The sequence below is a fragment of the Ostrinia nubilalis genome, chromosome 12, assembly GCF_963855985.1.
Source record: "Ostrinia nubilalis chromosome 12, ilOstNubi1.1, whole genome shotgun sequence".
NCBI lineage: Eukaryota > Metazoa > Arthropoda > Insecta > Lepidoptera > Crambidae > Ostrinia > Ostrinia nubilalis.
In genome coordinates, this window is record NC_087099.1 from 1,904,899 (window position 1) to 1,919,996 (window position 15,098).

Sequence of the window (15,098 nt, forward strand, 5' to 3'; positions counted from 1 at the left end):
GTAAAACTGAAATAATATAAGGTACACGTTAGTTTTATAGATATCTATCAAGTCCTAGAGGAAAGTTCTTAAACAGGTCGGCCGTTTGGTGTACTTAGTGGTTCAGAACGGACTACTATGCCAAGAGGTCCCAACTTCGATTCCCGGCCGGGCAGATATTGAAATGTTGAATTTTAATTTCTGTAACGGGTCTGGGTGTTTCTATGTATAATAATTATGTATGTTTTTACAAAAAAAAGTATTTAAGTATGTTTATATCTGTTGTCTAGTACCCATAGCACAAGCTTTGCTTAGTTTGGGGCTTGCGGCGCAGTGTAAAATGTCCAAGGATATTTATTTATTTAAAAGGTGAACTTGCAATGCCTCTAAGCACTTTCTCTACTTATCCATTTTAATATAATTATTTTTAATTGTTAACTGACAGGTCCTTATTTTAAATAGGATACTTCTCTTAATAGTTATCCCTAACGTCTCCAGAATACAGTCACAACACTTCAGATTATACTTTCAAGCAAAAATATCAGACTAAGAATTTTTGTAGTAAAAGCGCACCTATAACAACTGCTTTAGATGCCATAGTATTTATCTAGATGTGGTTTTTACCTAAGAGATAAGATAAAAGCTTTCGCGAGAGCAGAATTTCCGATGTACGAGTATTTGATCAGTGAGGCGTTATAGAGGTTATTCTTGAAATTTTAAATTTTCATTTGAACCCGCGGGCAAATTATGTTTTCCATCACATCCAGGAAAATCCTTTGTATTCTCAGAGAAGATCGTGATCACGCGTGTTTTTGACGGAGTGTTTAATACAATTAAACCGTGTATGGAAAGTTTTTACACTTTTAAAGATTTTAAGGGCGTAAAAAGTAATACTATGATTGCTGAAATCAAGTGGCAATGGGAGGGGCACATATGTAGCTTGTAGAGCTGATGGCCGATGGGACAGAAAATTTCTTGAGTGGTGACTACGAGCCGGAAGACGTAGTGTGGGCAGGCCTCCCACCAGGTGGACTGACGATCTGGCGAAGGCCGCGGGCAGTGCCTGGATACGGGCGGCATAGTACAGGTGTTGTGGGGATCCTTGAGGGAGGCTTTTGTCCAACAGTGGACGTCATTTGGCTCAAACGAGAGACGAGACTGGAATAAATATTTTTGTTCTATTTTTGTTATAAAACCCATCAAAATCTTAAGATCGTGGTCGTCCGTTTGAATACTTGTTGTGTGGTGAACATGTCCCTATATAACATAATACTTGCATGAAGGCTTGTTTTACCACTTTTTAGTGTAGAAGTAAAAGACAACTGATAAAGAGAAAGTTCTATAATCACCATTCTTTATGTGTTAGATAACATTGAGTTTGAAGAGAACATTGCCAATTATTGATTCAACACTCAAGTCAGATATTTCTTGAACGTTTCAGAGTTCATTTGACTTTCTCAGTCCTTATTATTGGCTGGTTCTTATGACTGTCTCGAGTGGTATTTCAAGTATCAGAATTAAGACAAAACGCATAGACGGTCATTAACGGTCTCTTGGTTTTTAATTAAATATCGATGTGCATGTGTATGTGTATGGATGGCAGACGATATTTCGAAGTATTTGAGAATGTTCTAATAACGCAGCTAAAAATATAACGAATGAATGAACGCATGATATTAATTAAATACTTATTACAAATATTTGTCTGACTACACATGCAATAAATATAAATTTTAATTAATTTCTATTTGTAATAAAATCTTTATTTCGTTTTGTATTCATCTCTAATTGGTACAAAATTTGATTAAAAATGTTACACTTCACTCTTGGAAATCAAATCTAGAGTCTCTGAGTCAAACAAGACAATTTTCTAATTACTGGGCTATCAGAAAAACCAGTTAATACTAAGAGAACTTACTCTCAAAACTTTCCACTTTTTTCAGCCTTTTCTCAAACATTGCGCTCTTTTCTAACAGTTTCAAAGCGACTGCAGCGCCTCTACCGACTCCAATAGGTATTACGGTCCGCGTTAAGCTCATAGCAGACGTCTTATCAACTCGGAAAGGGATCAACATCGTATTGCCTTTCGCGAGCTGTCATCGCCTTTCGCGCGCTGCCAGTTGCGAAGCGAGGCGTTTACATTACGGTGCGGATAAGGCCCAGAACAGACGGTGAAACGCAACTGCAACGAAACTGCAACTGCTAGATACTTTTGAGTTATTTTATTTATTTATTTATATTAGGTAGATTATTATTATTAGATAATTGATTATTTTACAGTTAATAACACTTGATAACCACTTATAGGTCCCCACAGATATAATTGTGGTGGATATTTAAAGAAATTATAAAAACAGACAGAAGAAAACAGTTGCATCTAAGTTTCTGCCATAGCGTCCGTTGAGAGACTACACATGACGCGACCAGTTTGAAACTTTCAGATTCAGTTTCAATCATCAGAATCATCACAAAGTTGCAGTTTCGTTGCAGTTGCGTTTCACCGTCTGTTCTGGGCCTTTGTGTGCGTTGCAGTATGGAGTTTCATACCGCCTTGAGTTGATACGGTTACGGTCTCTTTCCGGGTTGATAAATGTGCTACGTCCTTTAGAACTCTTTGTCTAACTTAATAGAACCTTAGCTAATAGGTTCAGCATTATTATAGCTTGTAAGAGGAGCTATTTTACTTTGCTCTGAAAATGCAGGATATTGAAGATCCTTTTCTTAAAGCAAAAGAAAATCTAGATTTTGCTTCAATTTAATATCAGTTTTTATAAGTAACTAAACCTTTTTTAGGTCGATTTCTTACAATTTATTACGTGTGATATTTTTAGCCATCTCTTTTCTTTTATCCAACTGTTCCCGGGTTATCTAAGATTCATTACCTTTCTAATAATAAGATACCCTAAATTTTCTTGTGCGCGTTAAAACTTATCGTATTTCTTGGAATTACCTACTTGTCTCATGAGATACGATACCTTCAAGTAGGTACCAAGTTCACAAATTCATTTTACTAACTAGAGATTAAATGAAGTAGGCTACAAAAATCTATGATAGAATTAAACTAATCTAATTAATTACAAAAGAAAATTAAAAGCCACCAAATTTCTTCTCCTTCCACTTAATTATATTACTTACCCACTAGCGGCCGCCCGCGACTTCGTACGCGTGGACTCCGAAAGGGGGTACCCTTAGGGCTATATTTCACCGGGACACCATGGCGGCGCAACCAGTCGCCGGCTACCAACAAAATGTATACAGCTCTATAGAGAGTTACTCACCTGGTGTCCGTTTGGTTGCGCAAAGCTGCATACATTTTGTTGGTAGCGGCGACTGGTTGCGCCGCCATGGTGTCCCGGTGAAATATAGCCCTTAGGGGTGGAGTTTAGTAAAATCTGTTCCTAACGGACGTCTACACCCTGTAAGGAAACTACATGCTAAATTTTAAGTATGAAGGTGTTATAGTTTCTTATATTTCGTGATAATATTAGTGGTATTTCGCTTTTTTGTTCACGGACTCACTATTCCCTCGGCAATATAACAATAAAATGAAACCAAAACTGTATAAGAAATAGACAAAGAAAGAATTAGAAAAGCGTTTCTAAACTACTTTCAAATAAACTCTTTGCTTTATAAAATTAGTAGGTACGTCAAAGGCAAAGCAATCGTCCTTCGAGTTTTAACAAGCTAGTCCAAAGAATAGTAGCTGAATCGTTAAATGTGACGGCGACATGCTTTAGTTCCAACAATTTATTGCCGCTGACTTCGTACTACAGCTAACTTATGTCTGTAGACACCGCGAGGAAAGCTCTATTAAGTTGGAATCGATTAATCATTCAGAAAGTTGAGACAAGTTTAAGATCACCACCTATGTATACTTATGAAGCAATAAATGATTATGATTATGATTATGAAATTCTTGGTTAAATGAAAACGTCTTTAAAACTACATTACTTACTAACATGCACGATACTACGGGGAGCAGAATGAACTGCCTCTCAGAGACAGAGTAAGGCCCGGTTCGGTCCAAAGCGGAGAAGAGTCTTCTCCGCTTTGGACCGAACCGGACAAGAACCGGAGACAAGGAAATGATTTTTTTTTGGTGGAAACCGAGCCTAACGAAAGGGGCGAAATTTATGTTGTTTTCAACCATTACCGTTTTCAAGATACAAGCGAGAAGAGAAAATCGAAATTGCTTCAGTCATTCAGGAGCTATAATGCAAGACAAACATAAAGACATGTTAGGTACTTTTCGTCTTTCGCGCTCATGTCTTTTACTTTAAACTAACTTTAGTAAAATCTAAGGCTGAGTTGCACCATCTTAAACTTTAACAAACGTCAAAAATCTGTCAAATTTCTTATAAAAAGCACCGGCTATCGTCACAGTTACAGTTAAAGTTAGGTGGTGCAAGTCAGCCTAATTACAAGATAAAGAGGATTGTATTGTTTCAAGTAGTCTATGTTCAGTACCTAAACGAATTTACTAGTTTGAGCTAGACATAACTGTTCCACTGCATGTAATACCAAATGGATTGAGTTTGTTTCAGACGATTGGGATTGAAATCTTGTTTGGATTGAATATGCCCGTAGCTTATTTTCTGATCTTGGAACAACCACGAAAGAAATTTGTTATTGTTGTTCGAATCTGTAAAGCGGTTTAACATAAATTCTTGAAGTTTAAAGTCTACTTTTCATGAATATATTTTGTTCTCGATATTTTGTTTTAACGTTAAGAAAAATAGATATAACTACATTTTTGCTCTATGTGTATTAAAACGCGAATCATAGATGAGGTGAAAGTAATTAGTCTACCTATGAAAGAATCAGAATATTAATAAGTCTATATATATTGTAACAAAAGTAGTTTTAATTGTGCATATCGTATTACATAACTAAATCACAAATATATATTTATTGAATGCTTACTTACTTATTTTGAATTAAATGCGATAAATGTAAATTAAAATGGAATCTATTTTAATTATGCGAAGGGAAATTATTTTGCAGTAGGTATTGTATTGCAAATAAAAACACACTTTATATTAAGAGCCTATAAATAAAACTATTATATTAATTTTTCAGCATTCATATTGCAAATATTGAAATGAATAAACTTTTAATAAAGTCCAATACATACTCGAATAAAAATATTAATGAAAAATAGTATAGATTTATGAATATCATACGCTATTTTCAGTGATATGACATAACTCTAATACGCTATAATTTCTTTATGTTTCGAATGGGGAATTAGGTATGCAGAATTAACGAACATAACTTTTGTTTTCGTTGATATAAATCTTATTATTAGATATTCTGTGTCCGAGTATGGAGAAAAAAGTTTTTCTTGACCTATAGAAAAACAACCATTTTTTGGGTTTTTATTGGCAGTCAAGTTGTTGCAGTCTAATCTTACTAAACACAAGTGGCAGTGGTGGGAATATGCCAGTTACCTAAACTATTTCATGGCATAATTATGGTCATTGGTCATTCAGCTTCTCTTTTCCCTGAATATTGTGCTGATACGTGATCTTGTTCATGACATTATTTTGGCCTTTTTGAGAAGAGAGCAAAAAGTAGACAATATGTTCGTACTGTTTGGGATTTTATTGACGATCAAGCTGTACCTAAATCCTACTGCACAAATTTTTTGACTTGTTCTCCGAGTCGGCATAGATAACAACTAACAAAACATTTTTATTAAAAGCAAAGATGTAACATCTTAAAGGTAGCTAGCCCTGAATATTGTGCAGGACATGTAATCTTAATAAGATTCTTTTTTCCTTTTATAGAAGGGAACAAATATCCTAACATGTACGTACCTACTCTTTGGATTTTTATTGGTGATTAATCTTTAGGTCCTACTTACTACCACACGAATTAGCTCTGGCCATAGGCCTACCTAAACTGGTTCCATATGGTCATCCAGCGTCACTTGTCCTGAATATTGCTTGTCAGGATGTAATCACAATACATCACCGGCATTAGTGCATTAGTATACCGCTGACGCAATATCTCATACGCCGTTGAATTAACTTGTCGTATTATCCTTAATCCTGATTGACAGACTGATATCGTAATAGATATACATTCAGAAAGGGCATTGGGTGAAATAGGGTAGGAATTTCGATGAATTGCACAAGTTTTATTTGTGCGTTACTAGTTATCAAATCTAAATTTTAAAATATCTAGAAAAAAATCAACTGCCTAAGGTGGGAGTCGAACCTATAACCTTTCGCTTGCCAACATAATTACCTAAATTACTACTAATTTAATAAACTTTTTAAACACCAGTTAAGTATGTGAGTTCTACACACTAACGGTTTGTTACCATCATACAAAACTTGAACCTTCCATTACTATAATAATATTTTAATTGAATAAAAACTAAAAAAATAGATTTTTGTATAGAAAAAACCCCTATCACCCACTATTGGCATCCTCTTTATTTCATTGGGTATGAAATAAAGAGGATGCCAATAGTGGGTGATTTTCTTGTGCTCAGCAGTAGCTCACAAATACATTACGATTGTCCTAAGCTGCACTATGATTACATACATACGTCATACATAGTTTAATGTCGGTAGACATTAATTTCATATCGTGTAGATTCACCTTCAAAATCTGTTTCCAGTATGAAACTTGAGTCATAGAATATCGTGCAATATTAATAAGGACTTAATCCAACGTATTCAGGCAAAGCAAAATCATTAGCTATATTACGATTCAAAATCAATACCTAATTGCAATTAGGTATCGCGAGAATTACATTATCTGTAGCTTGATAGAGTCAGCAATAAATACGAGGTAAACTCAGCTAGTTAAATAAATAATGTGTAACATCATAATGTTTCTAGAATGGACTTCTAGCATTCATAATATTTACATACGTAATAGATTCAATTTCGTCATCGTTTCGCTACATACCACAATAAAATTAAATAAATAAAAAATCATTTATTGCTTTACAAAAAAGGAATTACAAAAGAAAACTTTAAAAAGGTGGAAGCGACTGGAGGTGGCTCAGCTTGTGCTGCCAAGGACTACAATGACAATATGTATTAGACGGCGCTGGTTTTCAGCCATCCCCACTTCTCTTGAGGGGATTTTTTCCCCTCTTCTTCTTCTCTCAAAACCTACCGTGACCACGGAATAAATAAAGTTATGATTCCAAAATCGCTAAACGGAGTGAAGTAACTGCTTACTTATGAAAAATGCCAGAGCAAAGAGATTTTGGAATTTAAATTATGACGAATGTTTCTTATTTTATCTAGGGAGCTAGCTATTGGTTATCGGTGACTTTATTCGCTATCTTACGCCAGTATTCACAAACATTACTATGAGGTCTCATAGTGTGCGTGAACGCAAAGGGTGACATACGAACCAATCACAGAGCTCTATTCAACGCTGAGCGTTCGATTTGCTGCTTCACTTAAGCAAGCATCGTTTGTGAATACGGGTCGTTAGACCTGTGAAATTAAACGTAGTTTTATTTGACAGATAAGCTCCTGAGACTTTATCAGCAAACGACTAAACTAGTCCTAGATTTACTAATGCAATCATTGAAGAGAGCTTCCAAATGTCCAAAGTAAATTCAATAGTCGTTGCTCTTTGTCCAATAAGCCCAAAGCTCCGGCGACATATTGATGAGCTTCCATATAACAAACGTACGGGCATTTACCACAAAGCGGATGTCATACCAATGACATGTGAACTAAGGATTACTTACATGTAAAGGGCGGAACATACTAAACTAAAATCAGATATTAATTTTTAATTCCTACTAATAGCGATCTTAAATATTTGTTGTAGCTAATCCACATTAATAAATTAATGTGCAATTGTTAATTATGTATAGTTGCAGAAAATTACAGAATAACCTAGAGTCTGATATCTAAACCAAATTGTTCCTTATATAGGTACTTAATAGTACTTATACTTACGATTTGGTCCAAAATATACAGCCTTATTTTAGCAAGTCATTCAATCATTATTAAGGAAAAAATCCAAGTCACTACGTGGACCCGGATACGATAAAATTTTATTTTTCTCTTTGCATAGACGCCTTGGAGATCGATGCCTGGGTAGCGATGTAGACCACTTTGGGCTATATTTCACCGGGACACCATAGCGGCGCAACCAGTCGCCGGCTACCAACAAAATGTATGCAGCTTTGCGCAACCAAACGGACACCAGGTGAGTAACTCTCTATAGAGCTGCATACATTTTGTTGGTAGCGGCGACTGGTTTCGCCGCCATGGTGTCCCGGTGAAATATAGCCCTAAGGGTTTTTTTTTATGTGACAGGAGGCAAACGAGCACATGGATCACCTGATGGTAAGTGATTACCGTCGCCCATAGACACCCGCAGACCCATTTAGTATTTATAATATACTCATTTCGATGGCTCAGCGAACTAAAATCTTGGCCTATGATAGGAGGTGTTGCCATTTCCGTCTCACTTGTGCAGCTTCACGTCAGTCACTTCTGTGATTCCTACCAATAATGGGACGAAAGGGTAGTGGGACAAAACACTGGATTACCCATTTCAAGCTCGGGACGATCCACGTCCATCTAATCACCAGCCACCAGCCATCATACATCGTTATAATAAGGTAAGCACTGACACCATCGAATGAAAATGGAAACACAGAAGCTGTATTTGTCCGTTTACCTTTCTGAAAAAAAAAAAAAAAACAAAAAAAAACAGAACTACTCTTTGTCTATATTTTTACGTTTCCATTCCTCTTACGGCGAGATTTTGGCATATCAACTGAGACAAAAGTCCCAAAAATACAGTAGCAGCGTTAGACTAGCCGTAGTTTAGTCCGCCCCTTAAACCAGTCGTCAAAACTCGATGCAGACTCATTTCAAAAGCGGCAACACCGCATGAACTTTTTAATTACATTTCCTCCTTTTATTTTACCGCCAGTTGTGACTCGGCTCTGACACTTCTCATTTGCGAAAAATGTTGACATGCACCATTATTTGCGGTTAAGATATGAAATGTTTACGCGGCGGTTTGAATACGAAAATCGTGGAGCTTTTGACAAAGTGTGGCAACATTTTGATATTAGTAGAATGCTTTGTTAGGAAGACTTTTTAAACGATTCCAACTTTATGTTTTAGGAGTATGTTTGTGTTTCAGGTTTTCATGATCAAATAGCTGTTATGAATTTAGCTGAACTAGATTTTCTAAACGATCCTTTTTATTTGCGGTCCAGTTTGCGTATTTGCTGTTAGAATAGCTTGTACTAATGAACGGATTGCGCACTATTTGGCTATTTGTGGAATTACTTCCAGATCAATGCGAGCTGCCACTCGCATGCGGTCGGCTCCGAGCACATAGACTCTAATTCTGTTGCTCGCCGTATTTCAATTTGGGCTGATTGCACTTTTCAGTGAGTGCTCATTGCTCTCTACAAGCAGTGCTCATTGTTTTTCTTGTTTGTTTCAGATACCGGACGAAAAACCTATTATTTGAAGCCCGGTGTGAGTTTCTGTATGACTGTCCTGTAACAGGTAATTTTTTCAGAAGCTATTTTACTAGGTAAATGAAGTATAGTAGGTATTTTACTAGCTATGAAGGAAGGAGGACATACTCGTATATTTTAACTTTTGAAGTTGCTGAAAAAGTACTCCATGTGAAATAAAATACCAATCCTTTTTATGTTGCGAGAATATACTTACAATTTCTCAATTTTCCATGTAAGACAATTAAAATCAATTGAATAGGGACTGACTCTCTCAGTTGAGGCTCGAAATCATATAACAATATTATACATAACATAACACACACATAACTTTCCTAGTGGTCACTCATCATACCGCTGGGTTGCCGATACTTCACTTACCTTATAGAAGTTCTCATTAAATTTCTACTTTGTGTAGACAAATTTATAGTTTTTCAAGTGAATATTTCAGGGGTTATGTAGAGACGATCTTTGAAACATTAAAAATCACAAGTATTTCTAGGATATTTTAACGGTGAAAAAAGGTCACTACACTGTAATAAAACAATAAATTCCTTCGACATATATATTTGTATTAAATCAACAATATTCTTAGTCTTTACAATCTTTGGTATAATCATCAGCTCGTTTAGGTACAGTTAACTATATTTAAATTCACGATTGCGCCAAATACATCTATCTATTTATAAAGTTAGCTTAACTATGTTACAAGAACGCGTATGTTACAAGTATTACAACTCATTATGTTACAATTAGGTGTTGTTGGCCCATACTAGGACTGTGGCGGTGAGCAGGAATTGGCACAAATGGAGGTGAGACGCGGCCCCGGGGGAGGTTACTGTGAAAGAAAAGCACAAATTAGACACTCAAAAACTAACAAAATATGTATTGGTTATATGGGACACTTAAAGAACGGTGTAACATTTTTTTAAAATTATTATTAGCAATTTGTATTGCCCAAATTACTAATAGTCCAATTAGCCCCTCGTGTTAAGCTAAATAAGCTTGTGTTACGAGTGGGCTCACCACAATAGTCCAGCGGCGGTGGGATTCGAACCCGCGTTCCTCGAATCTCGAGTCGGCCACTCCGACCCCTTCACCGTTCGGCTATCGTGGTTATAACATGATTTTGATCTAAGAAACCGGCTAAGTAAGTGTGAGTTCGATTCGCACACGAAGGGTCCCGTACCATCGCTGTATGGTACAAGACCATAATAAAAATTACACTTAATAGCTAATATTATAATCGATAACTCTATGTACCTAGACAACTGGTATCTGCCAAATACACTGTCGTTAATTTAGCATGTAAATACGTTTTTCGCGACCAACAAGACTGAAACCTTTTTCTGAGAGAAATTAATATTACGGATCATGAAAATTTACTTTTTGGTATTTTTGGGCGTGTAGTTTATATAGTATAAGATTTATCAAACATTAAAAGAACCGACTAAAAAGAAAATTAGTAAGTAGGTATAACACAAAAATTGTAATTAACCTCCTTTACAAGATATTTTCTTCCTATCTTTAATTCCCGCGTTACTTGAAATTAGCAACTATTAATGAAAGCTCTCCTTCCAGTTAACATTTCTTCATTGCTTTTGAAAGCCTTTGTAATTTAATTTGCTTTATAAGCTCAGCGCACACAAGGGCGTCCTAACGCTGTATTAACGCGGGATTAGTGGTGGAAGCGTGCGTGGATTAATCGATCTATCGATGAACTGGCAAAATGGGACCACGGTCACGAAGTATCGTTATCGAAATAACGTTATCGTAAAATGCGTATCTTCTTCTCAGTCGGTACACTCTTGTCAGAGTGGTCGTGGTCATTGTGAATCACGATGAGTGATGTTCCTCGCAAAACGGCGCCATTCCTCGTGTAAAACGCGTATAAAAGAACTTATAATGGTTTTGTGTTTGGCTTTTCAGGAATAAGTTTTAAACATAATCTTAAGTTTAACGTAACAACTAAATAAATAAAACAGTCTCAATTGTAATTTGTTAATTAATTTTACACTATAAATCGGCTACTATGCAATAGACACCAATAATGATGTTTATTTTTATGCCATCCTATATATTACTTTTAATTGTTATTTATTTTATGTACGACAACGTGTATGTTTTTTTTTACTGTGTTCTCATGTAATTGGCATAATTTAAACAATAAACAACATCGTTTTAGTTTTTGTTTACTTTAAAGGTTTGCCACAATAGATGCGGTCTGAAGCCATGTCAAAGTAATCGTACGAGTACATTATGCGCGCTGCATTCACTTTGACCTAACGGTCTAGTGTGACAAATCCTTAAGGATAGAGTAAGTTTATAAGTAAATAAACAGACTCTTTCCCTCTTCTTAATAAAAGACACCGCAGTTAAACTCTGGCTCAAATTGTCATTTAGTATGGAAATGTCATTTTAATCCAGAGTTCATCCTAGGTGTAACTTTTTATTAATAAGGTTCATTCATAAAATCGTTATCGTTTTCATCGTCTCCTTTATTCGCTACCGATTGTATCGATAAATACGTATTTACTCACAACTCTACCTAACATCAAACAGAATCAGAATTATGCAAATACAGCATAATTAAGAGCCAATCTGGCGGCCCCATCTAAGTCACCGACGAGATACGGCAAATGTATTACACCTATAGCTCTTTATCTTGGAGATAAAACGATTCCCTGTATAATCTCAACCAATTCAATTTAGTTTTGTTCTCTTTAGTTTTAATTGAGGAAAATACATAAGATACTTACCTAATTTACAAAAGGCTAGCTCAGTGAGCGTCTGGACTGAATTGCGTACCGGACCAAATGCTTACAAGTTGTGGGTTCAAATTCCGCTGGCAATAAATGTAATATTTTGTGTGATACCACAGAATAATAATAAGTACTACGTACAGAAGTTTTACTTCGCGAAGGTATTTAAAAAAATGTATGCTCAATGTCATTAACAATATGGTGTAATTTAGCCTGTCTCAAGAGTCAAGCACCATTTTGTTGACAAACGTCAGTGATCGGCACTGCGCCGAAGCTATAGGGCTGATTTCGGTAAAATGATGTGACGTGAGGTGCCAAACTGCAGAAAATGGCGGAGGAAATACATGATTTAGCATGAATTATCATGAATAATATTAACTACTTATTTACCTCTCAGTGTCTTGAGGCAACTTAAAAAAGTACATTCTGTGTTTTTATTATTATTTAGGCAGTTAAATACTGCACAGTATTTAGTACACCATTTTCTTTATTTTCTTCCATCATACACAAGAATACGCGTGTGTGAGTCAATGTTCGCTCGTATGTGAGGCCTTGTCGAATAGTATCCTGTAGGTGGGCCATCGTGCGTGTTTTGTTTTCGATGTAAACTCGCGGAGATGAACAGGTCTGGTGATACTTGAAATAAAAAAATATTATCTGATAAAAGATCTTTCAAATTACGATTTGAAACGGTTTTAGGGATCGTGTAATTCTATGAAATCACTTGGGACTTAAATGGAGTGAGATATTTATATTTGACTTGTTAAATAATTTATTATGATAGAGTACTAGGATAAAGCCGACAAAATAGAAAAGCGAATGCTCAACCTATTTAAGGTGATCAATAAATTAATTAATCTCTCTGAAGACGAGTTGTCGATTTTAATCTAAAGTAAAGCTATTTTCAGTTACAGTTTTCTATCGACAAAATCCTTGTAGTCTTCAGTACCCGTTGCTATTTTACGCATGGAGAAAATCAACTTTAACAGAGCTTCGTTATTTGAAGGAAATTGATTTTGTTAGTAATCACAACATGAGCACAAGTGAGCGAGATAGACATAAAACTGTTGAATTAATAGATAGTACTATCGTACTTTATTTATTATTTATTTATTTATTTCTAAAAAATGAGATACAATGATTGACAATTACATTTTGCGATTAGTTCATACAGAGAATATTAGTTGTTGCCGTGTTGTTGTGTAAATACACACAGTCCCGGTAACCCCTCATGTAATCTAAATAATTATGCTTGTGTTATGAGTGGGATTACCACAATAGTCCAGCGGCGGCGAGGTTCGAACTAGTGTTACTCGAATCTCGAGTCGGTTAGTTCACTGTCGGCAATTATCGCTTCAAATAATTCGCATTATAATAATACTTCGCACAATACCTGTGACTGTTTTTCAGTTGACAAAATCACCGAGTGATTGACTTTCCTTTTGAGTTGCGTTCCAAAGTAGTGATATCATATTAATTTTCTAAAATAGAGACACGGGTCTTAACGCGACTTTTATTAATGAGTTACATTATGTAGGTACTCACGGCTTGACGTTTCGGCTGCTATGCTGCAGCCGTGGTTGCAAGCAGACCCATGTCTTCCTATTTTAGTTGAAATGGAACGCGAAAGTTTAAAATCTTCTAATTAATTTTCTACAATTTCCTTATAGCTTCTTAGTTTAAAATACTTCCAAGTACCTAACAGTTCGCGGAAACCAAGACGGATGCGCGGTTACGTGGCTCACTGTCCGTTGTTTGTAGCGCCGAAGCAAAATTTATTACTCTCGTACAGCGCCTCTGTTATCCTCGGAGGAAATTGTCTTCGCAAATGACGCGGGAAGCAATAACTCATCGCCCTCAATGCCCTCTTTGGTGCTAATCTTATTAGTTGGAAGCGGCTGAAATGTAAATGGAATGCCGGAATATGATCGAGATGTCTTGTAACGAAATTTATTTGCGATATTGGCTTGAGGTCGGCGGACGGAGGTGACACGATTTGGGCTGTGATTTTCGTTTTTAGAATTTTTTTGCAATATTTAGCTTATTACAATAAAAAAAATGACTCAATGACAAAATGAGTCAATTTTTTTTAGAAGTTAAACAGAAATACCAGTAATTGTTCAGCAGTGTGCGTCATATGGCTGAAACAATCGAACCCGTAAATTAACATTTTTAGTAATAAAATTGTATCATTGTAGATTATAAATCACTCTTCAAAGTTACAAAGGGTGTGCCAATGTTTCATAAATACTGGAGTGAATAACCTGAAAGCACGATGGACACCGCGCGCCAAGAAAGCTGCCGAAGCTACTGAAGTTTTTGAGAGAAGCTTTTCTAATGAAAACCATACAATCATCAATTATTTCAAAATCAGAACATTCGGAAAGACTAGCCTTAAACGACTATTCCCGATTCAAATTGATTCTACTCCGAAGCGGCTCGCCGTCACTCGGCTGTAAAATTATCATAATCTACGTCATTAACTACAAATGGCGTGACGTCACTATTGTGATGCAGCTCGGGGCGATAACTTTTTATATGCTATTCCGGAATAATTTCAATTTCATTTTATATTGCTGCATTCTTGAATGTTTTATAATAAAAATAGGAACTGTTAAAATGTTGAAATTGCTGTGATATAACAACTGAACTAGGATTGAAATATTAATTGAATAACTATCTATTAAAGGCTTTAGTGCACTGTGTGTAACAAGTTCAACACGAAAACATCCTAAAATTTTATTTTTAAAGAACATCTCTATGACTAAAATAGTAGGTAAGACATGGGTACTATTTTAGTTGAAATTGAACGCGAAATTTTAAAATCTTATATCTCTATGACAGTCAATCACTCATTTTCACTAAAACATTAACTTTTTGGCACCTTT

General features: G+C 35.8%; 1 protein-coding gene across 1 annotated transcript in view; it reads right to left on the minus strand.

Moving 5' to 3' along the window:
- Positions 1-9,999: 9,999 nt before the first annotated feature.
- Positions 10,000-15,098, minus strand: part of LOC135076772 (uncharacterized) — a 109,425-nt gene continuing 104,326 nt past the window's right edge. The window contains exon 8 of the mRNA XM_063971199.1: positions 10,000-10,286. Coding sequence (XP_063827269.1) covers positions 10,201-10,286 — 86 coding nt within the window. The 3' untranslated portion in view covers positions 10,000-10,200. The remainder of the gene's footprint in view (positions 10,287-15,098) is intronic.